The 18,683-nt window shown below is 41.3% G+C and overlaps 2 protein-coding genes across 2 annotated transcripts in view; both read left to right on the top strand.

The window, feature by feature from the left end:
- Nucleotides 1-4,720: 4,720 nt before the first annotated feature.
- Nucleotides 4,721-14,811, top strand: CDKN2D (cyclin dependent kinase inhibitor 2D). The gene is made up of 3 exons (XM_063449481.1): nt 4,721-4,909; nt 10,468-10,630; nt 11,990-14,811. The coding sequence occupies exons 2-3, from the start codon at nt 10,490-10,492 to the stop codon at nt 12,332-12,334; spliced, it is 486 nt and encodes a 161-aa protein (XP_063305551.1). The 5' UTR covers nt 4,721-4,909; nt 10,468-10,489; the 3' UTR covers nt 12,335-14,811.
- Nucleotides 14,812-17,375: 2,564 nt separating this feature from the next.
- The window catches only part of KRI1 (KRI1 homolog), a 29,643-nt gene continuing 28,335 nt past the window's right edge, over nt 17,376-18,683 (top strand). The window contains exons 1-2 of the mRNA XM_063449482.1: nt 17,376-17,503; nt 18,540-18,610. Coding sequence (XP_063305552.1) covers nt 17,428-17,503; nt 18,540-18,610 — 147 coding nt within the window. The 5' untranslated portion in view covers nt 17,376-17,427. The remainder of the gene's footprint in view (nt 17,504-18,539; nt 18,611-18,683) is intronic.

The raw sequence follows: 18,683 nt of genomic DNA, 5'->3' as shown, positions 1-18,683 counted from the left end.
TGAACATAATGGATATGTGTTCTGAAGATAAAGATATTTAGAAAAAATAGAAAGCAATAACATAGGTGCCTAGTACATCATAGTATTTTTTGGCAGGATTTAAGGGGCACTACTGTTCCACATTAGCAGGGAGTGCAGAGTTGTTAATGACAATCTTTTTTAAAATTATTATTATTATTTTTTTAAATCTGGTTCAGGGACCATTCTCCGTTTATTTCAGATCAAAGAAAGGGGTCACATATTGTGTATTAGTGTAAAGTCATTTGTTAAATTTCTCCTGTCCAGTTGGTGTTTGCACCAACTAGGTGGATTTGGCTGTGGAGCCTGTGCAACAACTCAGTGTACTATCTGATTGGCAAGGCTAGTTAATTAGCATTTTCACGTAGATTTGCATATTCTGATTTATGCAGGCAGTGGACAAATTTGTTATTAATCTCGGTCTTGCCGACGCTATATAAATTATTGTATTTATAATCAGTGCTGTGGATGTGGACTAGTCCTGAGTGTAAATAAAGCATTGTGTGCTGGTTCCATTGGGAACTGTTTGTCCTGTGTAGTTTGTTTGATAATTCCACTAACAGAGTTTTCTGACCTGTTGACTGGCTGCACTGGTTCCTGATTCCTGGACATGTTAAATGCCTTTGTAACGGCAGTATTTGGAAGCAGCACAGGCAAAGGGGTTAAAACCTGCTTGGGAGAAGAAGACAAGCAGTCGGATCGATACCTGTCTGGGAAAAGAAGACAAGCGGTGGGATCGATGCCTGCTTAGAAAAAGAGGACAAGTGATGGGGTAGATACTTGCCTGGGAGAAGAGGACAAACAGTGGGGTCGATAGTTGCCTGGGAGAAGAGGACAAGCGGTGGGGTCGATACTTGCCTTGGAGAAGAGGACAAGCGGTGGGGTCGATAGTTGCCTGGGAGAAGAGGACAAGCAGTGGGGTCGATAGTTGCCTGGGAGAAGAGGACAAGCGGTGGGGTCAATACCTGCCTGGGAGAAGAGGACACTTGGTGGGGTAGATACCTGCCAGGAAGAAGGCAGGCGGTGGGAGAGGGCAAGCAGTGGGGTCGATACCTGCCTGGGGAAAGAGGACAAGCGGTGGGGTTGATACCTGCATAGGAGAAGAAGACAAGCAGTGGGGTCGAAACCTGCCTGAGAGAAGAGGACAAGCAGTGAGGTTGATACCTACCTGAGAGAAGAAAACAAGCAGTGGGGTCGATACCTACCTGAGAGAAGAAAACAAGCAGTGGGGTCGATACCTACCTGAGAGAAGAGGACAAGTGGTGGGGTCGATACCTACCTGAGAGAAGAGGACAAGCGGTGGGGTCAATACCTGCCTGGGAGAAGAGGGCACTTGGTGGGGTCGATACCTGGTGGGAGAGGGCAAGCAGTGGGGTCGATACCTGCCTGGGGAAAGAGGAAAAGCGGTGGGGTTGATACCTGCATAGGAGAAGAAGACAAGCAGTGGGGTCGATACCTGCCTGGAAGAAGAGGACAAGCGGTGGGGTCGATACCTGCCTGAGAGAAGAGGACAAGCGGTGGGGTCGATACCTGCCTGAGAGAAGAGGACAAGCGTTGGGGTCGATACCTGCCTGAGAGAAGAGGACAAGCGACGGGGTTGACTCTATTCCAGAGTCCCTGGTAGAGAATAAGCTGACCTGGCAGAGGTACTAATAGCTAATATTACTATACATATTCAGAAAATTCAATGTATGTACCTTTAAAATATAATGGTTATATAACAGTGGTTCCCAAACTTTTTAGGTTCAAGGCGCCCTTAAAGGATCACTATAGGGTCAGGAACACAAACATATATTCCTGACCCTAAAGTGTTAAAACCACCATCTAGCCCCCCTGGGCCTCTCATGTCTCCATAAATATACTGTAGTAAAAATCTTACTGTATTCAAGCCTGAAGCTGTAACTTTGCATGCTGTTAGACTCAGAAAAACAAGCAGTCTGCTGACATCATCAGAAGTGGTAGCCTGATCCAATCACAATGCTTTCCCATAGATTATTTCAAGAAACAATCCAGGCACAACAACCACTACATTACGTTGTAGTGGTTATGGTGCCAGTAGTGCTGTAGTGTCCTCCCAGGGTAAGTAGTCAAACTGTTTAAGAACAGTTTGACAACTTACCTGGGGTCTGCTGGGATATGGGGCTGTAGTGTGTGTGTGTGTGTGTGTACAGGGGTGCATTGTGTTTGTTAAGGATGTAGTGTGGGTGTGTGGGGGGAGGGGGGGCAGGTAGTAGTGTGTGGGGTACAGTGTGTTTGTGGGAGGGGGGCAGGTTGTTTGAGGAGTACAGTGTGTGTTGGGAGGCAGGTTGTGTGAGGGGTACAGTGTGTGTTGGGGGCAGGTTGTGTGAGTGGTGCAATATGTGTGGGGGGCAGTGTGTGTGTATGGGGGAGTTATTGTGTGGTGTGGTGTCTGTGGGGGTAGGATGACAAATTAATAAATATATACTTTATTTGTTTTAATTAATTAAAAATGATATCCCCCCCCTCCCAGGCAAAGGTAAGCAGAGAGGGGCAATCCCTGGTGGTCTGGTGGGGAAGCCCTGGCGGTCCTAGTGGTGACAGTGAACTCTTGCAGCCTCAGGAGCTGCTACAGTTCCATCTCGTGAGATTCGGCAACGCTCAGAGCTCGCGAGAGTAGAACCTGGCAGAGCTGCAGGTTAGAGCTCCCCCTGGTTCTCTCTCCCTCCCCTGCCCGCTGTCAGCAAAGTGCTAGCGGGCCGGTGAGGGAGAGCACAGTTCCCGGTGTTATGATCACAGCACCGGGAAAATATCTTGCGGCGCCCCTGTGCGGCACAGTTTGGGAACAATAGTGTAAAAACTTTCTTTTTAACCATTTTCTTAAAATCATAATAAAAATGGAGCACTCACCGTTTCCAGAGTTATATATAATCAAAGATTTTTCAACCCCATTGAAAATCAAGTTTATTGTCAAAATATACAGACTTTCAGCTATTTTCAATGAGAAAATCAAACAAAAGCAATTAAAATAGCTAAACACAACGAATGCTTCAAGTGGTTTCCCCAAATTCAATTGAAAAATGCAATTTCTAATGACTTCTCCGGTCTCAAGATTCTTCAACCCCCTAAATAGAATCCCTCACAGCAGCATCCAGTGTCCAGGTACCCCACCACCAGCAATGGGCTTTAACTCTGAAACTCATACTAAAGCGCTGCACATGCATACCCCAAGCACCATACCAACTTAAAATCACTGAAGTGGTCTGGTGCAATGGAGTAAGCCTTCAAAAACTGCGGTTCACTTATGGTTCCATCTATCCTAATAGAACCTTAGCAATAGCCAAGCGGAATGGTCTGTGCCCAGATGTGTGAAGCTGATAGAAACTTACCCCACTGCCTTCTACCCAAAGTAGCACTGGCACTGGATGGGGGGGACTTTTAAATGTTATTTATAATGTGTAAAATAAATAGATTAAAAAAGTAAAAATTCATTTTATTTCCAATTTGTAACTCTATGGAATGTGGAGATGACTGGAGGAGGGTGTGAATGCTTAAGCAGAGCCCTCTTGAATTGTGTAAGTTTAATAAAGTGTGAGGTAAAGGATGAATCCAATGCAGGTGTTCGATCCACCATTTTGTGCATTTGGATACATACCGAGAAAGCTGGTAATGAAGTTGTTCAAAATGGGAGGCATTCTATAAGACAGGTACAGCAGCCATGTTGTGCTGGCCGCGTTAGATTTTCCTCATACTGATCATAGGCAGCACAGTAGCAATTTTGAAATGTATATGTAGCATTCATACGCTGCAGCAAAGACATTTCCTTTTAGAAATCCTTAATTCATTATACTATTCTCCCGCTATATGCTGGTGTTTTTTATGTCGGATCGCACTTTTCACAATTCCAATTGGCTTGGGAATATTGAAATATATAGTGAATATAGTATTCACTAAACTGAGAAGAACTCATGGAGTGAATTCATGGAGAATTTAAAATTGAAAGCCCATAGCGGATTTAAAGAATTCCTCCAATTGGGCTATTTTGGCCTTAAAATTGAAAGTCACGAATTCTCGCTTTAGTAAATAATCTGTTAGTGTGATTGATGACAACAATTACTTTAATCAATGTGAATGACTAATTTCAGAACATATTCCATATAAACAAAATGTTGATATAAACCTCAGTTTGTTTTACTCTGTTCACTCCCTAAAATTGATCTGATTTGATATCCATGATATCAATAATGACCAGGAATAAATAGTGCGTTTTATAAGTTAAACCTTAATGAAACAGATAAAATGTCACTGAGACCTGTACAGCTCTGTATTATGTTAAATAAACCGCCGGTTTTTGAAGCCCTTTAAATCTAACTCTACAATACACCAGCTGAGGTGAATCAGGGGTTAGGCTGGCAGTGACACCAACTTGACCCCCTTCACCTCAGAGACTCCCACTTAGAGCTTCCTCCCCGCCCTGAGCTGTTTTAAAAATCCTCAGCAGGCCCCGCCCACCCGCACATCGCTTTCCTATTGGCCACTCAGTCGACAGTGCAACTCCTTCGCCCATTCGCTCAACCGCGAGTTACCACCTGGTGACGGCGAGCCCTCTCCCGCAACGGCTTCTCATTGGTCGACTCGGCTGTTTGGGTGGGCGTGGCTGCTGCGAGCGTGCTGAGTTACACAGGACACAGTTGCTTTTTTTAAAACGAATAAAAAAAAATAAAAAAAAACAACACACGCGCGTACCACGTGGGTGGTGGAGGCCGTGACGTCACAGGTTTCAGCGCAGAGGGTGTCTCGAAGCGCAGTGCGCGAGCTGGTGAGCGAGCGGACTGGTTTGGCCGTTGGTTGGCTAATTGGCACCTGGACGGAGCGTTGTCTCGCGGGCAGCTGACCGTTGGGCAAGAGCGGGAAAAGCCCAGTATATAAAGAGGTGAGCTAGGGGAGCGCGGTCCAGTCAGCGAGTCCCTTCAGAGGGGGCGCAGCAACATCATCTGTTAGGGAGGATGCACCTGTCACTGTCAAAACCGCACAACACATACACACTGCTTGCTGCCTCGCCCGTCACAATCAGACACAACCCCAGACAGTGTACGTGACATCTCCGGGCAGCACTGGATGGATGTCAGTGCCATTGTCATGTATTGGAGCTTTCTGGGCGTCCGTGGTTTACATGTAAAAGATTGAACCATGAACTGTGTAGCTTGTTTGTACATACATTGCCCTAGAAACCTCAGAAAATCTGGGAGGGGACAGCCTTTTAATAAGAAAACAAAGCATCTCCTTAGATAACTTTCTTTAACTGGGATATAGATGTATATTTTTGTGTTTTTAATACTCTTTAACAGTAGCTACAAAGTCACGATTGGGATGGGGGAGCTGTTCAATCTCTGCCCCCTTCAAAAATCTCACTTGTATCCCCCCCCCCCTCTTTTTGTATAACCTGTATCTGTAAAATTTGATCAAATGTAAGAACCCCTTACTACTTTGTGCAAAGATCTGTGGGTTGATTAGTAAACTGAACCTTCAAAATTTGGACAAAATCTATTTTATTTTTTGGCAATTTGGATTTCAAGTCACTTTTTACCTTTAACTTTAACAAGAGATTTGTGGATACTTATTCATAACAAACTTGTAATTGTGAGATTGGTGGGAGATATTTTACCCCTCATGCTTGCAGTGTTGTGTAAAGTTTACAGAGGAAAACTGCTAATTTAGAGGATTTTTTCCAGTTTAGCAATTTGAACTTTTAAATTTTGAAATTCACTTTAAATTCACGTCGCATTCTCCCCTTACTTGGTGAATAATCCTGTTTGGTAGAAGTGGGAAACATGGAATGGTGGTGGGTTTATATATGGAGTCCAAACTGGCTGAACTGGAAACAAATACGATTTCCCCAATGTGTTTTGTACAAATCCTCTTTGTTCCTGCGCCAAAACCTCTTTATTTTAACTCCCAAATGTAGGTCTTGTGGTCAGGTATGGTGCAGTATGTGGACCATGGAGAGGAGTTTGAATGTTCAGTATTTGGTTAGAATCCGTAGAATCTCCGAGTTCTTAGTGACAGAGAGCAATGGATACTTTGCTCAGAAGCTGTTCTCCAAATATCTCTCAGGTCCCAAGATGAGTGAATCAGAACAGTGCTTTGTTTTGTTAGGGTTTTTGGCAGGTGATGTTCTCCCCATCAGACTTGTATTAACGGACCAAAAAAACTAAATGTATATATTTTAATTCCAAGGTAAGGGCAGTAAGGCCGCAGAAACTAACCATTCTCCGATGATGTAATCAATACCGATTACTTTTGTCCTGTAAGATACCCCCTCGTAGAGAAGCATTGAGGACATACATGACAATCTGCTAATCTAATGCTTCTCATATACCAACACTGAATCCAATGCTTTTCTATGAAATGTATTGGCGTTCTGCGTTTTTAAGTGGTGCGTGATTTCACCAAACGTGAAGTCCTTGTAAAAATAAAGATGTAAGGAGGAAGAGCCACTAGTGGCCTATCTGTCTGACAGGCACTAGAGGTTTGTTTTTGGCCAAATGCAAACTTCTGTTTCTTGGAAACTTCAATCTTTTCCATCATCAAAAGGACCGATTCTATACGCCAAATACACTACATGTACACTATATGTCTTTTTTTAATTTTTTTTTGTCAAGCACACAACAAGATTCTAATTATTTTCACTAAATTTAGGCAATGTAACCTTTATTGAATATACCTGTGCACTGCCTCGCCTTTTTATTCCCCCAGTCTTGCATGTCATGTATTGATTGCTGTCTAGTGTCTGAGAATTTAAGATGACATTTTGTAATACAGTGCTGCAGAATATCTCGGCTCTCCATCAAAGCACCTATTTCCTACCAAATGCCGTGTACTAGTAGCCATTATTGAAGAATACCACATACAGATTCAAGTCCTTCACTCCTCGCTATTGTTGCTGACATATTTTATTGGGACTCTTCAAACCCCAGAACTATTGCAACATGTTACATTATCACTGCTTATTATAGTGGTTGTGAGTGACACTCGGAGTTTATGGGTGTAGTCTCTCCAGTTTTTGTTAAATGGTTTTCAAGAGGTTTAATAAAATGCCTTGACACGTTAAACCCAACCTCAGATGGAGACATGGTAATAAAGTAGCTCCTCTTCCTGGTCATGAATCCAAATAATTGTATGGCATTGTATTAGACTTGTGGACAAATCCTTTTCACCTGTGAGGAGCGAACAATTCCTATTAATCTATGCCTGATCGAATCTATCAGTCTGGGATTTACACTATAGATTGATTAATTTGAGCAAAGATTAACAGGAATTTTATTAATTTGTCACAGGTGAAAAGGAATTGTGTAGAAGTTGAACGCTCACATCATTCACCAAGATGCTTTGAGCATTAACTTATAGGTGGTTTGGCTGATTACATTTCCTTATTATCGTCTGCAGCTGGGGGGCGAGTTTTGGTTGTCTGGGAATCCTACAGAGTTTGTCTTATAGTTTGAAAGTGTTTTGAAAATAAAGTAAAATTGCCTGACCGAAAATGCTGCAGGCAGAAAGAAAACATGATTTCGAATAGCCATGGATAGTTACAAAATTGTGGCTGGGATAAGGACTAAGGTGCATAAAGATGGCTGAATGAAGGAGGGGAAGGAAGGCATTGGATTTCTTAAATTACAATATACATGGATTAAAACAAAATAATGAGATGGCATTTGTAACATAAAGATTATACGACGATTTTAAAAAGAATTATGACATTGTTCCTTTAAACCGGAGTTGTACTTGGGCTTCTGTAGAGAAATGCATTATCTTCCTTAGAGCCACATGCTTCTACTTGCATTGCACCGTGTGGTCAAAATTCATTTAGATGTTCCAGGACAGCCATGCATATACAGTGCAAAAAAAAAAAAAAAATTTGAGAAGTTTAACAAAAACCAGCTTAGACTTTTCCACTGTAATGAAAATCTAAGTGAAAGCATTGTTCATACACTTAAAGGGACACGTCAGACATGTAAAGCACTTCAGCTTATTATGTGTCATTTGTGACTGGTTATAAAAATGCCAATTTCAATAGAAGTCAGTACTTTTATAAAACTTGGCTGGAACTGTTCCCCAGCTGGGTAGATATACGATCCATTAGATTGTCACAGAACTTATGGAAGCGGCAGGCACGCACTAAGCGTGCGTCTGCTTTCCTCCCTTATCAATAAGCTGTACCCATATAGGGGGTATCGGAAAGCAGGTCATGTGTGGACGAGCAAAGACGTTTCTGAACGAGAAGCCTGTCATTGGTCGATTGGCGAAATAATAGAGGGATTGAAGAGCATGCAGTCTTCAGCTTTTGCGAGATGATAAAAAAAAAAAAGCCGAAAAAATACATGCAGGTTTCCTTTAGGGGTACATCTGCTAAATAGTTTTTAAACGGGACAAAATTGAAAACAAGAGAAATCTCAATGTATCCTTCCTGGTAAAATATTTTATAAGTAAATGATTATTGATAATTTATTATTGGAAAGTAAGGCTAACGTTTTCTTGTAGTGCAAGGGGACCAGGCTAAAATTTGCCTAGCAGTGAATGTGGTTTGCCTTCGGTAGTTGCCAGATTAGCCAAGCTTGAGACTTTCCCAGCTGTGCCACGTGACTCTATATAAATAAATGTATACTCACCAAGAATGTGTACTAATGACAAGCCTGTCTCTAAGGATTACTGAGATATATTTAAAATGCACCTGTCACGCACACATTCTTTAAAATAGATGCATGCTCTGCGCCAGACAATCAGTAAGATGTCATGAGAAAGAAACGTATTTATTAGAAACCACATCAATTATCTAGGCATTTATTCACTAAACTGCAAAATGTTGAGAATTAATAAAGGAATAGCAAACTTTAGGTCATTTTGTTTCAGTGGACGGCAATCGTAGGCTAAATGCCTGGGCTAAGCCACCCGCCATAGAGCTAATGAAGTACCGGTAATTCAAGGTTTTTTTTAAATCAACATACCGGTATTCCCTCTGTTGTGGGGCTAGAGCTTTGGTGCAAGGAGACACAAAACAGAGTGACATCATCCAAAGCCTTGATTCCCTTTCACTGTTTAGTTCATGTCGGCGGTACACAGTTTAAGGAGTGGTTCTTGGCCTATGGTATTACAGTGGATGGAACAGGCATATAATATTTATAAGGCTGTAAAAAACTGCCCATAATAAACTAGATACTATACCAGGGGTAAGCAACCTTTTAGCAGCACTGTGCCGATATAGGATTGTGATGTCCTATTTTTTAAAATTGAGGTCTGTATGCTGCAGTATTTTGCTTTTGTTATTTATACTGTAATTGCTTTGTATATTTGTATTTGTGCGGATATGAGCTATTATATTGTATATGTTCAGGAGTAGTTTGTGGTATCATGTATGATACATATGAATGTGGGCTGTGTATTGGGGCTGCTTGTGGAATTGTGTGTGTGGATGGATGTCACATTGTGTGTTTGGTAGTGTGTGTATGTGTGGGGTATTGCATGTGGGGTTGTGTGCATGTATGTGGATTAACGGGTTACGTTTGTGCGGATTGTGTGGATGTTTGTTTGTGGGCTGTTCATATTATTTATATGAGGGGAGGGTTATTGTGCATTTCTGTGTATATCTAGCAGTATGGGTGGCTTCCCTAGGTTCCAGTGGAGACCAGTCTGGCCAGGTACAGGTGAAGGGCAGGAGCTGCAATATCCGCTGTGGGCTGCTCTACCACAGTGTGAATTTCTATTCACAAGTGCTGGGAGGAAGGGACCTGAGTTCACTTACTCTATGTGCTGCAATGCATAAATTGAGGATTTTCCTTTTCGTATTAGCAGATATCTGAAGTTTCCTGGGACTCTTGATAGGCCAGAGCCTCTAGCAGCCTTGAGTGCCGTGCAAAGACACCTTGAGTGCCGTGCATGGCACTAGTGCCGTAGGTTGCCTACCCCTGTACCCCTGTCTGTCTCCCCAATGGCAATTAAGAAAATGGTGTTTGTTGTGCACACGATTATAATGCACAGAGCATGTTCTATTCTTTGGCCAAAGCACATTCCAACACACATACTGAGTTTGTAGTGTCAGCCATTCCTTCAGATTTGTCGTAATTTCCATATTGACTATTGGATAAGTTTGATTTGTAATATGTATACAGATTACACGGATTAGGTTTATTCACTCATTCAGCCCACCAGCAGGACTATATGTATTAAATGGAATTAGCATTCCATAACTGGCGGCTGTTTATTATATTGAATGTAGCAATATCTGCTCCACAGCCTTTAATCCTGCACAAAATGTTGCATAGTACTACAATGTATGAAAGTTTAATTCCCAGCTCTCTGATTGGCCTGTTTTACCAGTGCTCCAAGCAACATAATTTAAAATAAAATACTTTTAGGAATGTTATCATGGCTGGTGTTTTTATCTGCATATTTGGAGTAAGATGAGTGATAGACCTAAACTTTGTGTGTCATTCACAGCCTTCTTCCTCCCAGAATCCCCATGTTGCTCCAGGAGACCAGCGCTGGGGACCGCCTGACACGAGCAGCAGCTCAGGGAGACCTCTCGGAAGTCAGGAGACTTCTCCACCAGGAGCGGATCCACCCTGACTGTCTCAACAGCTTTGGGAAGACTGCTGTTCAGGTGGGATTTCATCATCGAAAAAAAAACATGGAAATCAGTCCAACTAGGGAACAAACTCGCTGTTTATAAAATGTCTTTACTGAAGCGATAACTGTGATACAATATAGATCACATTCCATTAGATATATATATGTATTTATTTTTATTAAACCGCATATCATGCACCACTTGTTTAATGTGCATTTTATCTGTTAATTGCGTTTCTCCTGCATAGTGTTCTTTTGATGCAAGGAAACTGTCCAGAAACAAAACCTGTACGGTTTTGGTGGCTGCCTTACTTTGAACACCAGCTACCTTTTTCCAGAACCTTAATTCTTTATGACCTGAACAGAAGACAGACTCCCTTGGGCTGGGGTGGGGTGTCCCCATTGTTTCTGGTGCTTTTAAGGTGATGGCCAAATCCATTGTTGGGACACTCCCTTCGTTTTGGGTGTGTGTTTAATTACCTGACAGTGTTATCCACACCCAGCAAGCAGGGGTTAATTAAAATTATCATCCTGCCCATGTAAGAGACATTTTATTCCTAGCTCATTATTTCATTTTGCTTCTCTTCACATGTAAAAATCTGCATCTACTGCTTCCTATTCCTAGAGCTTACGTGGATTTCATTTGTTTTTTTGGAAGCTTAACTCACGCTTGCTTAGTTTCTAACCTTTCATGTAGTAGGCTACCAAAGTACCACATGCCCAGGCTTTCTCCAGAACACCTAGGACCTCTAAAACACCGCTTATGATTCCATATTTTTAAGGGACATGGTCAGTCATGTTCAACCCTCAATGAAGTTGTTATGGGGGCTGGAGCCATCTTGGCTTTAGGGGTTAAACTCGTTTTAAACTGTTTGTTTAACCGTGATCTTCCAGAATCTCTACCTCCTCTGTCATCCTCTCGCAACCTGTGATGGTCTGAGAGCATCACTTGACACCCTCAGCTTATGACTGGCCACCCATTGCAAGTAATAGTACTTACTGTGACTCCCAATGGGCGGCCAGTAACTGGCTGTGAGGATCAGCTGATACTCAAAGCCTATTATCGTCCTCCAAGGCAAATTCTCTTAGACTGTTCAGCAGCTAGGGGAGGCAGAGCTGTCAGATGCAGAGGCTAACTTTTCATTTAAACTGGTTAATAATGGTTTAAATCCTCAAGGTAAGATGACACCCAGGAAATCTTGCCATCATAGCAACTTCATTTTAGAAGTTAAAGAAGCTTAAATATAAAAAAATAAATAAAAAAATCATGGCAGGCTTCCTTTATTCAGGTAATTGTCATTCCTCTTATACTCTGATTTCATGCAGCTGTTATCTCCTTTTTTTTTTCTATTTTTCCATAAACTAATTGGACAATGTATCTCTTGCTGTTCAGGTTATGATGTTTGGCAGTACACCAGTGGCATCAGAACTCCTGAAGCAAGGAGCCTCACCCAATATTCAGGATACCTATGGCATAACCCCGGCACATGATGCTGCTCGCACTGGCTTTCTGGATACCCTGCAAGTCCTAGTTCAGCATGGAGCTGACCTTAACACCCCTGATGCCTCTGGGTCCCTGCCTATCCACCTTGCTCTCCGTGAAGGCCACATTCCTGTTGTTGCGTACCTTGCTTCTCGCTCTGACTTGGAGCACTCAGATCGTGAAGGCCACACACCACCACAGCTGGCTGCCATCTTAGATCCTCACCTGGCAGCCATCTTGGAACTTAGCACGTAGAGGACACACATTTACGCTACTTGAAGTGCCACAGGAACAATTGGCATGGAACTCTGTACCATGGCCTAATGCAGTACTTGTACTAATCATTTTATAGATGCTCTTTATCTCTGTCTAGGGCAATGTGTCCATTGGTAAGAATATTCAGCGTTATTTTTACTCCCCACGTAAAAAATGGGTCTGGCCTGGTATCATTCATTGTGTGGGATGTAAAATAACAATGTAAAATAACGAGGTGTGTATGTATGATTGGGCTGGACAGTTGCCCTCTTCAGCTGCCATGCTGAACCTCCAATCACTCTCAATCAAAACGTGAATTTTAGCTCATTCACAGTTCATTGGACAGTATTTCCTCAACCCTGCTTTGAAAATAGTGATGGGTCAATGCTAATGGTTTCTGAGCACTTCTGTGTTTGCATGCGTGTGTGTGTGTCTTTGTATAGTGTGTGCATGCATGTGTACAATATGTGTTTGCTTGGTTACGTACAGTTATTTTAATACTCAGGTCATGTTTATGTTCCTTATTTGCACTCTTTCAAACTATACTTGGACAATATTTCCCCCTATCCATAATGCATTAGCAAATATGCATTGGGTTTTATTGAGTAAATTGGGAATGGTGAAAAACAAAATTGCAACTATTGAGATGGCCAAGCTAAAAGAATATCCACATTGAAAAATTATTCTAATCTAGCCTAAAATGTGTGATTATTGTACACAATTCCTAGTTTAATAAATAAATCCCAGAGTCTATAAATGTGTAATCCCTACATCTAATGACATTTTCCATGACCTCTATTGCCTAATTTGTATTTTTTTTTTTTTAAATCTCAGTTTTAATCAGATTAAAAATACAAACTGTATTTAAAAAAAGAAAAAAGTCACTTCTTTAGAAGATATCAGAAATGTGAAAATATCAGCATATTGTAGCTGTGTAGAATTCTTACTGTGGCTTCGCACATTGCCCCGCCATACTGCTTTTCGGGAGGGGCTCATTAAAGAAGGGTCATGAAGTCTTCTTTAGTCCACATAGAACGAGCATCAGAAAAATGAGCAGTTGACATATCTCCAAATAAAGAATTTTCACTTATCCCTCTCACATAATGAATTGTAAATCCCCTCACGCCTCTGCAAAACATTCATCCACATTTCTCAACAATCTGTGTGGGAGGCCTGTGATATTTCTAAACTGCTTAACTGCTGCCTTCATTGTAATTAGGGACCATGGCGATGATGCAGAAACACATTGTACATAACCCTATGCTAACCATGGGTTTCTGTAAAGGCTCAAATGGGAAACAGGGGGACTGAGATGCTGCAATCATTAACAGTATATGTGTCGGACGATAAAAAACACATTGTAGAACAATGATGTGTTCACCCCTGTTTTGCTACTTCTTGCAATAAAATTTGCAAAAGTGCATTTGAGCAGTTTAGAATAAAGCTACAGAAATGGCCATGGATACGTCACAGAATGATGTAAAAGAGAAGGGAAGTTGTACAGCTTGTGTGCTCTGAGCAGGCACACACTCATGATTAAGAGACGGGTGGGCTTATAGCTACAGAGTTTTTTGCAAGGTGCTTAAGTCATATAAGTAACTCGAAGAAAGCAGACCAGGGACATCCTGATGGGATCTATTAAAAAAAATAATTCCAGTAGTTTTCTAACAATATACATATTTATTCTTGTCTCATACTTTAGAATAAAATAATAGCTTTCAAAAGGACAGGCGCACTGGAAAAAGAAAGTATCTAATTCTAATAAACTATTATGCTAACCAGCATCCATAGCCTTTGCGATTTGTGCAGAGCTCTTAATCCTGTAATATAATTGCTCTTCTGGCAAATGTGCACGTTGGGTGCTTAGCATGCAGTTTACCGTGGTGACAATTAAAACCCCAGGTATAAAGTTTAAAATTACAGACTCCGTTTGCTAAGCTCAGTCCTGTGCAGTGCACAGTTTAGTCATCAATGTTCTTGTTAAACTTGTGATTCAGGAAAAACTCTGAGGAGTTTTACTGTAACTTAGAAGTTAGTTTGCAATAGGGCTCTGCTGAGTCCCTTCTGTTTTCAGGGAAGGTCTATCTTTTAATCCCCTTTGACTTAATATTAAACTCTGCAGCATCCAAACTGTCTATGTATCCTGCGGAACTCTCATTACCTATCTGGACAATTTCATAAACAGTGGAGGACTTGCATCCATCACTTATCTTGTTTGCCATGAACACTTTTATTTCTCCAATTGTTGTATAAGACCCTCGGTAACTTTACGAGTATAGGGTGCTAAAATCCCATGTGAATACTTGCCACTTTACAGTCTTATTCAATATTGCCATTTTCTTGATTCTTGAAGAGTTAATAAAATACACAGGTAATTTTAACAAATGTATGGATGAATGAATTGCACATCCAAAAACAAACTGCACAATGATTACAAACTGTATTAAATATGTTTTATTATAAATACAAATTAATTTCCAAATGAATTCTTAATATAGATTTTTTTTGTATTATTATTATATATTATATATAATATTTATTAAGCATTTGAAGAAACTGTTTGTATTTTACTGATTTTTAACTATTAAATTAATATTTGTGGACTTGGATTTTATTTTTTGCGTTCTGGATTTGTTGTTTTATTTATAGATGTCCGTTCAATTCCCAGAATATTGTAAAAGTCAACATTTATGAGCTGTTTTAACAATGAATAAACATTGTATAATGTAACCTTCCGCCTGGCATTCCTAAGTGTGAATATGTTCTTTGTTATAATTGCCCGGTTTGGAATTGTGTGGGAAGGAGAAACATTTTGTGCAAAAATTAAGGACATTTTTGTCATTCACTCTGTAGTTTGAGCAACAGACTCCATGTCCCATAGTCCTCTCCTGTCTGTGTGACCCGGTGGTGGGAGGGATAGATTCTGTGTGCCATGGTTACCTCCTTTGTGTCACCCTGTGCTGGGAGGGACAGGCTCCGTGTGCCATGGTTACCTCCTGTCTGTGTCACCCTGTGCTGGGAGGGACAGGCTCCATGTCCCATAGCTCCTTCCTGTCTGTGTCACCCTGTGCTGGGAGGGACAGGCTCCATGTCCCATAGCTCCTTCCTGTCTGTGACACCCTGTGCTGGGAGGGACAGACTCCATGTCCCATAGCTCCCTCCTGTCTGTGACACCCTGTGCTGGGAGGGACAGACTCCATGTCCCATAGCTTCCTCCTGTCTGTGACACCCTGTGCTGGGAGGGACAGACTTCATGTCCCATAGCTCCCTCCGGTCTGTGACACCCTGTGCTGGGAGGGACAGACTCCATGTCCCATAGTTCCCTCCTGTCTGTGTTGCCCTGTGCTGGGAGGGACAGACTCCATGTTCTATGCATCCTCTGTGTTTACCCTTTAGCTCTCCTTTCTTTTTAGGGCTAGCCCAGTATGATGATCATATGATATCACGGGTATCTCATGTGAGATGAGTTATTAACTAAACTGTGACTTGTGAGTGGATTACAAAGGTTATGGTCAAATTATCTAGATGGAAATAATCCTATGAACTGGACATATTGATCTCAAACAGTGTTTAAGTTTTGCAACAGCAGATCTTTTTTTATTTACGTTGGGATTAAATAATGTATAAAATCCAGTCTGCTGCATCTCCACCTATTTGATTCCAAACTATACTAAGTGAAATAAATTTAATATAGAACTTGTATGTTTTACGTAACGTACATTTTCCACAAATTCCTAATCCTTAAATTCTTGTGTGAGATTACACACCAAGACACTGAATGGAATAATGGGCTCTATGCACTAGAACAGCCTTGGACTGTTCTCCGGATAATATTGGATTAGCCATGTTTTGTGCTTTGTCTGAATAATTATTATTAACTGTGTAACATGCACTGAAACCCCTAAGAGGAACACACTTTATATTGTAGCCTTTATCTGCGGAGGCGGAAAAAACAAACATTACCATGGTGTGGTGCTCCTAGAGATGAAGGTTTACAGAGATATGAGCTCACACCAGAAAAGCAAAGTGAGCAAGTGGTACCTCTATTCTTTTCTTTGATAAAGAGTTAAGAGACACAAAGTCTTGTTTTTGAAAGTACATTACGGCTGATTTTATTAAACTCATATGGAGTGTCATGTGATTGAAAACGTTCTAAGACCAACACGAAATTAAAAACATTTTTTTAAACAATAACCGCTAAATGTTGGCGATTATGTTTGTGCAAAAATCTTACAAATATCAGTTCCTCTTTAAAAGAAAACTCTGTATAATGTTTTTAAGCACTAAAGGAGTAAGACGGAAATCGCCAGTGAATTAAGACATAGCAAATTATTGAAATGTGCCCGTGCCCTTAAAGGTGAACTGTCGATTTTCTGGAAATTAAACCATTGAATAAAATATGAAAAATAACCTACAACTTGTGCAATTGTATTGTATATGTGACCTTACATTTTTTTTATTTCATTTTATATAAATGTATATAAACTATTACATGCCTTTGTAGTGGTTATGGTGCTTGCACACTGTAGATGGCATCCTCCAGATCTGGGTAAAACCCTTTTTCTGAGAGGTTTCCCAAGGTGCGCACACATCTTGCCCCTGCTCGTCCGATTACGAACGTGTAACTGGGGCTTTTGTTACTGGCAATATCAATATTGTCCATATATCAGCAGTGTCGATAGGCTGGGTGTGCCATTTTATTTTTCAGACCGCACAAATACTGATTTGTTATGTATAGGGGATAAGTAAACAATATAAAAAATTCGGGAAAGTGACAGTTTGCCTTTAAGGTACACTATAGCCCTTGCCATGAAAAGGTTAATAGTATCCTAGGTTTTGCCTTTTCCATTTACTTTTCATTAGGACCAATGCATTTCTGAGTTCTGGTGTCAGGTCTCCTTTAAATCGTAGGGGGCGTGGTTCAGTGGAACGCTCCAAAGGGCTTTTAGCCTGCTTCCAGAGATGTGATTGGCTGTCTTTGGAACGCATGGAGAGTAAGTTCGGTATCACAGGATTGGCTGGTTAGGAGGGAATGGAACGCTCAGTGCGGTGGGCGTGGTCTCAGCCTATAACGTGGTTCCGGGTCACCCAGCATGGCTGAGCTGAAGATAAACCGCAAGTTCGCCGAGCGCTATGATCGGTACCGGGAGAAGGAGGAGCTGCAGCGGCGTGAGTCCCCGGGGCTTCATACATCGCCCCACCTTCTGCAGGCGTTATTTATTGAGCCCCAGTGATAGCTCCAGTCTGCTGTGCTGGGTTTACTATTGGCCCATATTACTCTATAGTCTTTATAATATGACAAGTAAACACACACTGAATAAACTGCAGATACAGCTGGCTCAGCTAGGCATCCATACATCCCAAGTGTCCCTGTTAAGGAGGGACAGTCCCTATTAATGCCCAAATCCCTCTTTTCTAGGAGCTCCATATTGTTGGTGTGTCTGAGTGTATAACAGAGCTCCACAGCAATAATACTCCTAGTAATGTGTCTGAGCGTATAACAGAGCTCCCCAGCAATAATACTCCCAGTAATGTGTCTGAGCATATAACGGAGCACCACAGCAAGAATACACCCAGTAATGTGTCTGAGCGTATAAAGGAGCTCCACAGCAATAATACTCCCAGTAATGTGTCTGAGCGTATAACAGAGCTCCATGGCAATAATACTCCCAGTAATGTGTCTGAGTGTATAACAGAGCACCACGGCAATAATACTCCCAGTAATGTGTCTGAGTGTATCACAGAGCTCCACAGCAATAATACTCCCAGTAATGTGTCTGAGTGTATAACAGAGCACCACGGCAATAATACTCCCAGTTTACAGGACATAAAGCATTGATCCATTCTGATGGGCAGCACAGGATGAGGAGTACCATGCTGCAAGTATTAAAAAAATATTTAAAAACAACAAACCAGGAGAAATTACCTTGGCTAAAAAACAAAACATGATTTCCTTGTTGATTCTTTGCCATTGGCGTGATTACTTTGAGAAAAGGAGTGTGTTTTAGCCTTGTTCAAGCATTCAGAATCCGTTATGCATAAAAGATTTGGAGGTACAATAGCTTGTATTCAACAACTTTCAATGATTATTAAAAGCAATATGCTAGAACCACCCTCCACCATCTTCCAGGCAGGATTTCCAGTGTGATTAAAGATGGATGCACAAAGAAAGGAGAGCAGAATTAATGTCTGTTTAATCTTGCAGTGAAAGATCGCTATGGGGACACACAAGATAGTGATACATCGGGCTCAGAGTCAGAGGAGGAAGAAGAGTTGGTGAGTGAAGTGTATAAACAATGTAATTGTAAAAGTCTGACTCTGTGGAGAACCTTTTATGTAATTAATAATT

Source organism: Pelobates fuscus, chromosome 3 (assembly GCF_036172605.1).
Source record: "Pelobates fuscus isolate aPelFus1 chromosome 3, aPelFus1.pri, whole genome shotgun sequence".
NCBI lineage: Eukaryota > Metazoa > Chordata > Amphibia > Anura > Pelobatidae > Pelobates > Pelobates fuscus.
This window is presented reverse-complemented; position numbering and strand designations above follow the sequence as displayed.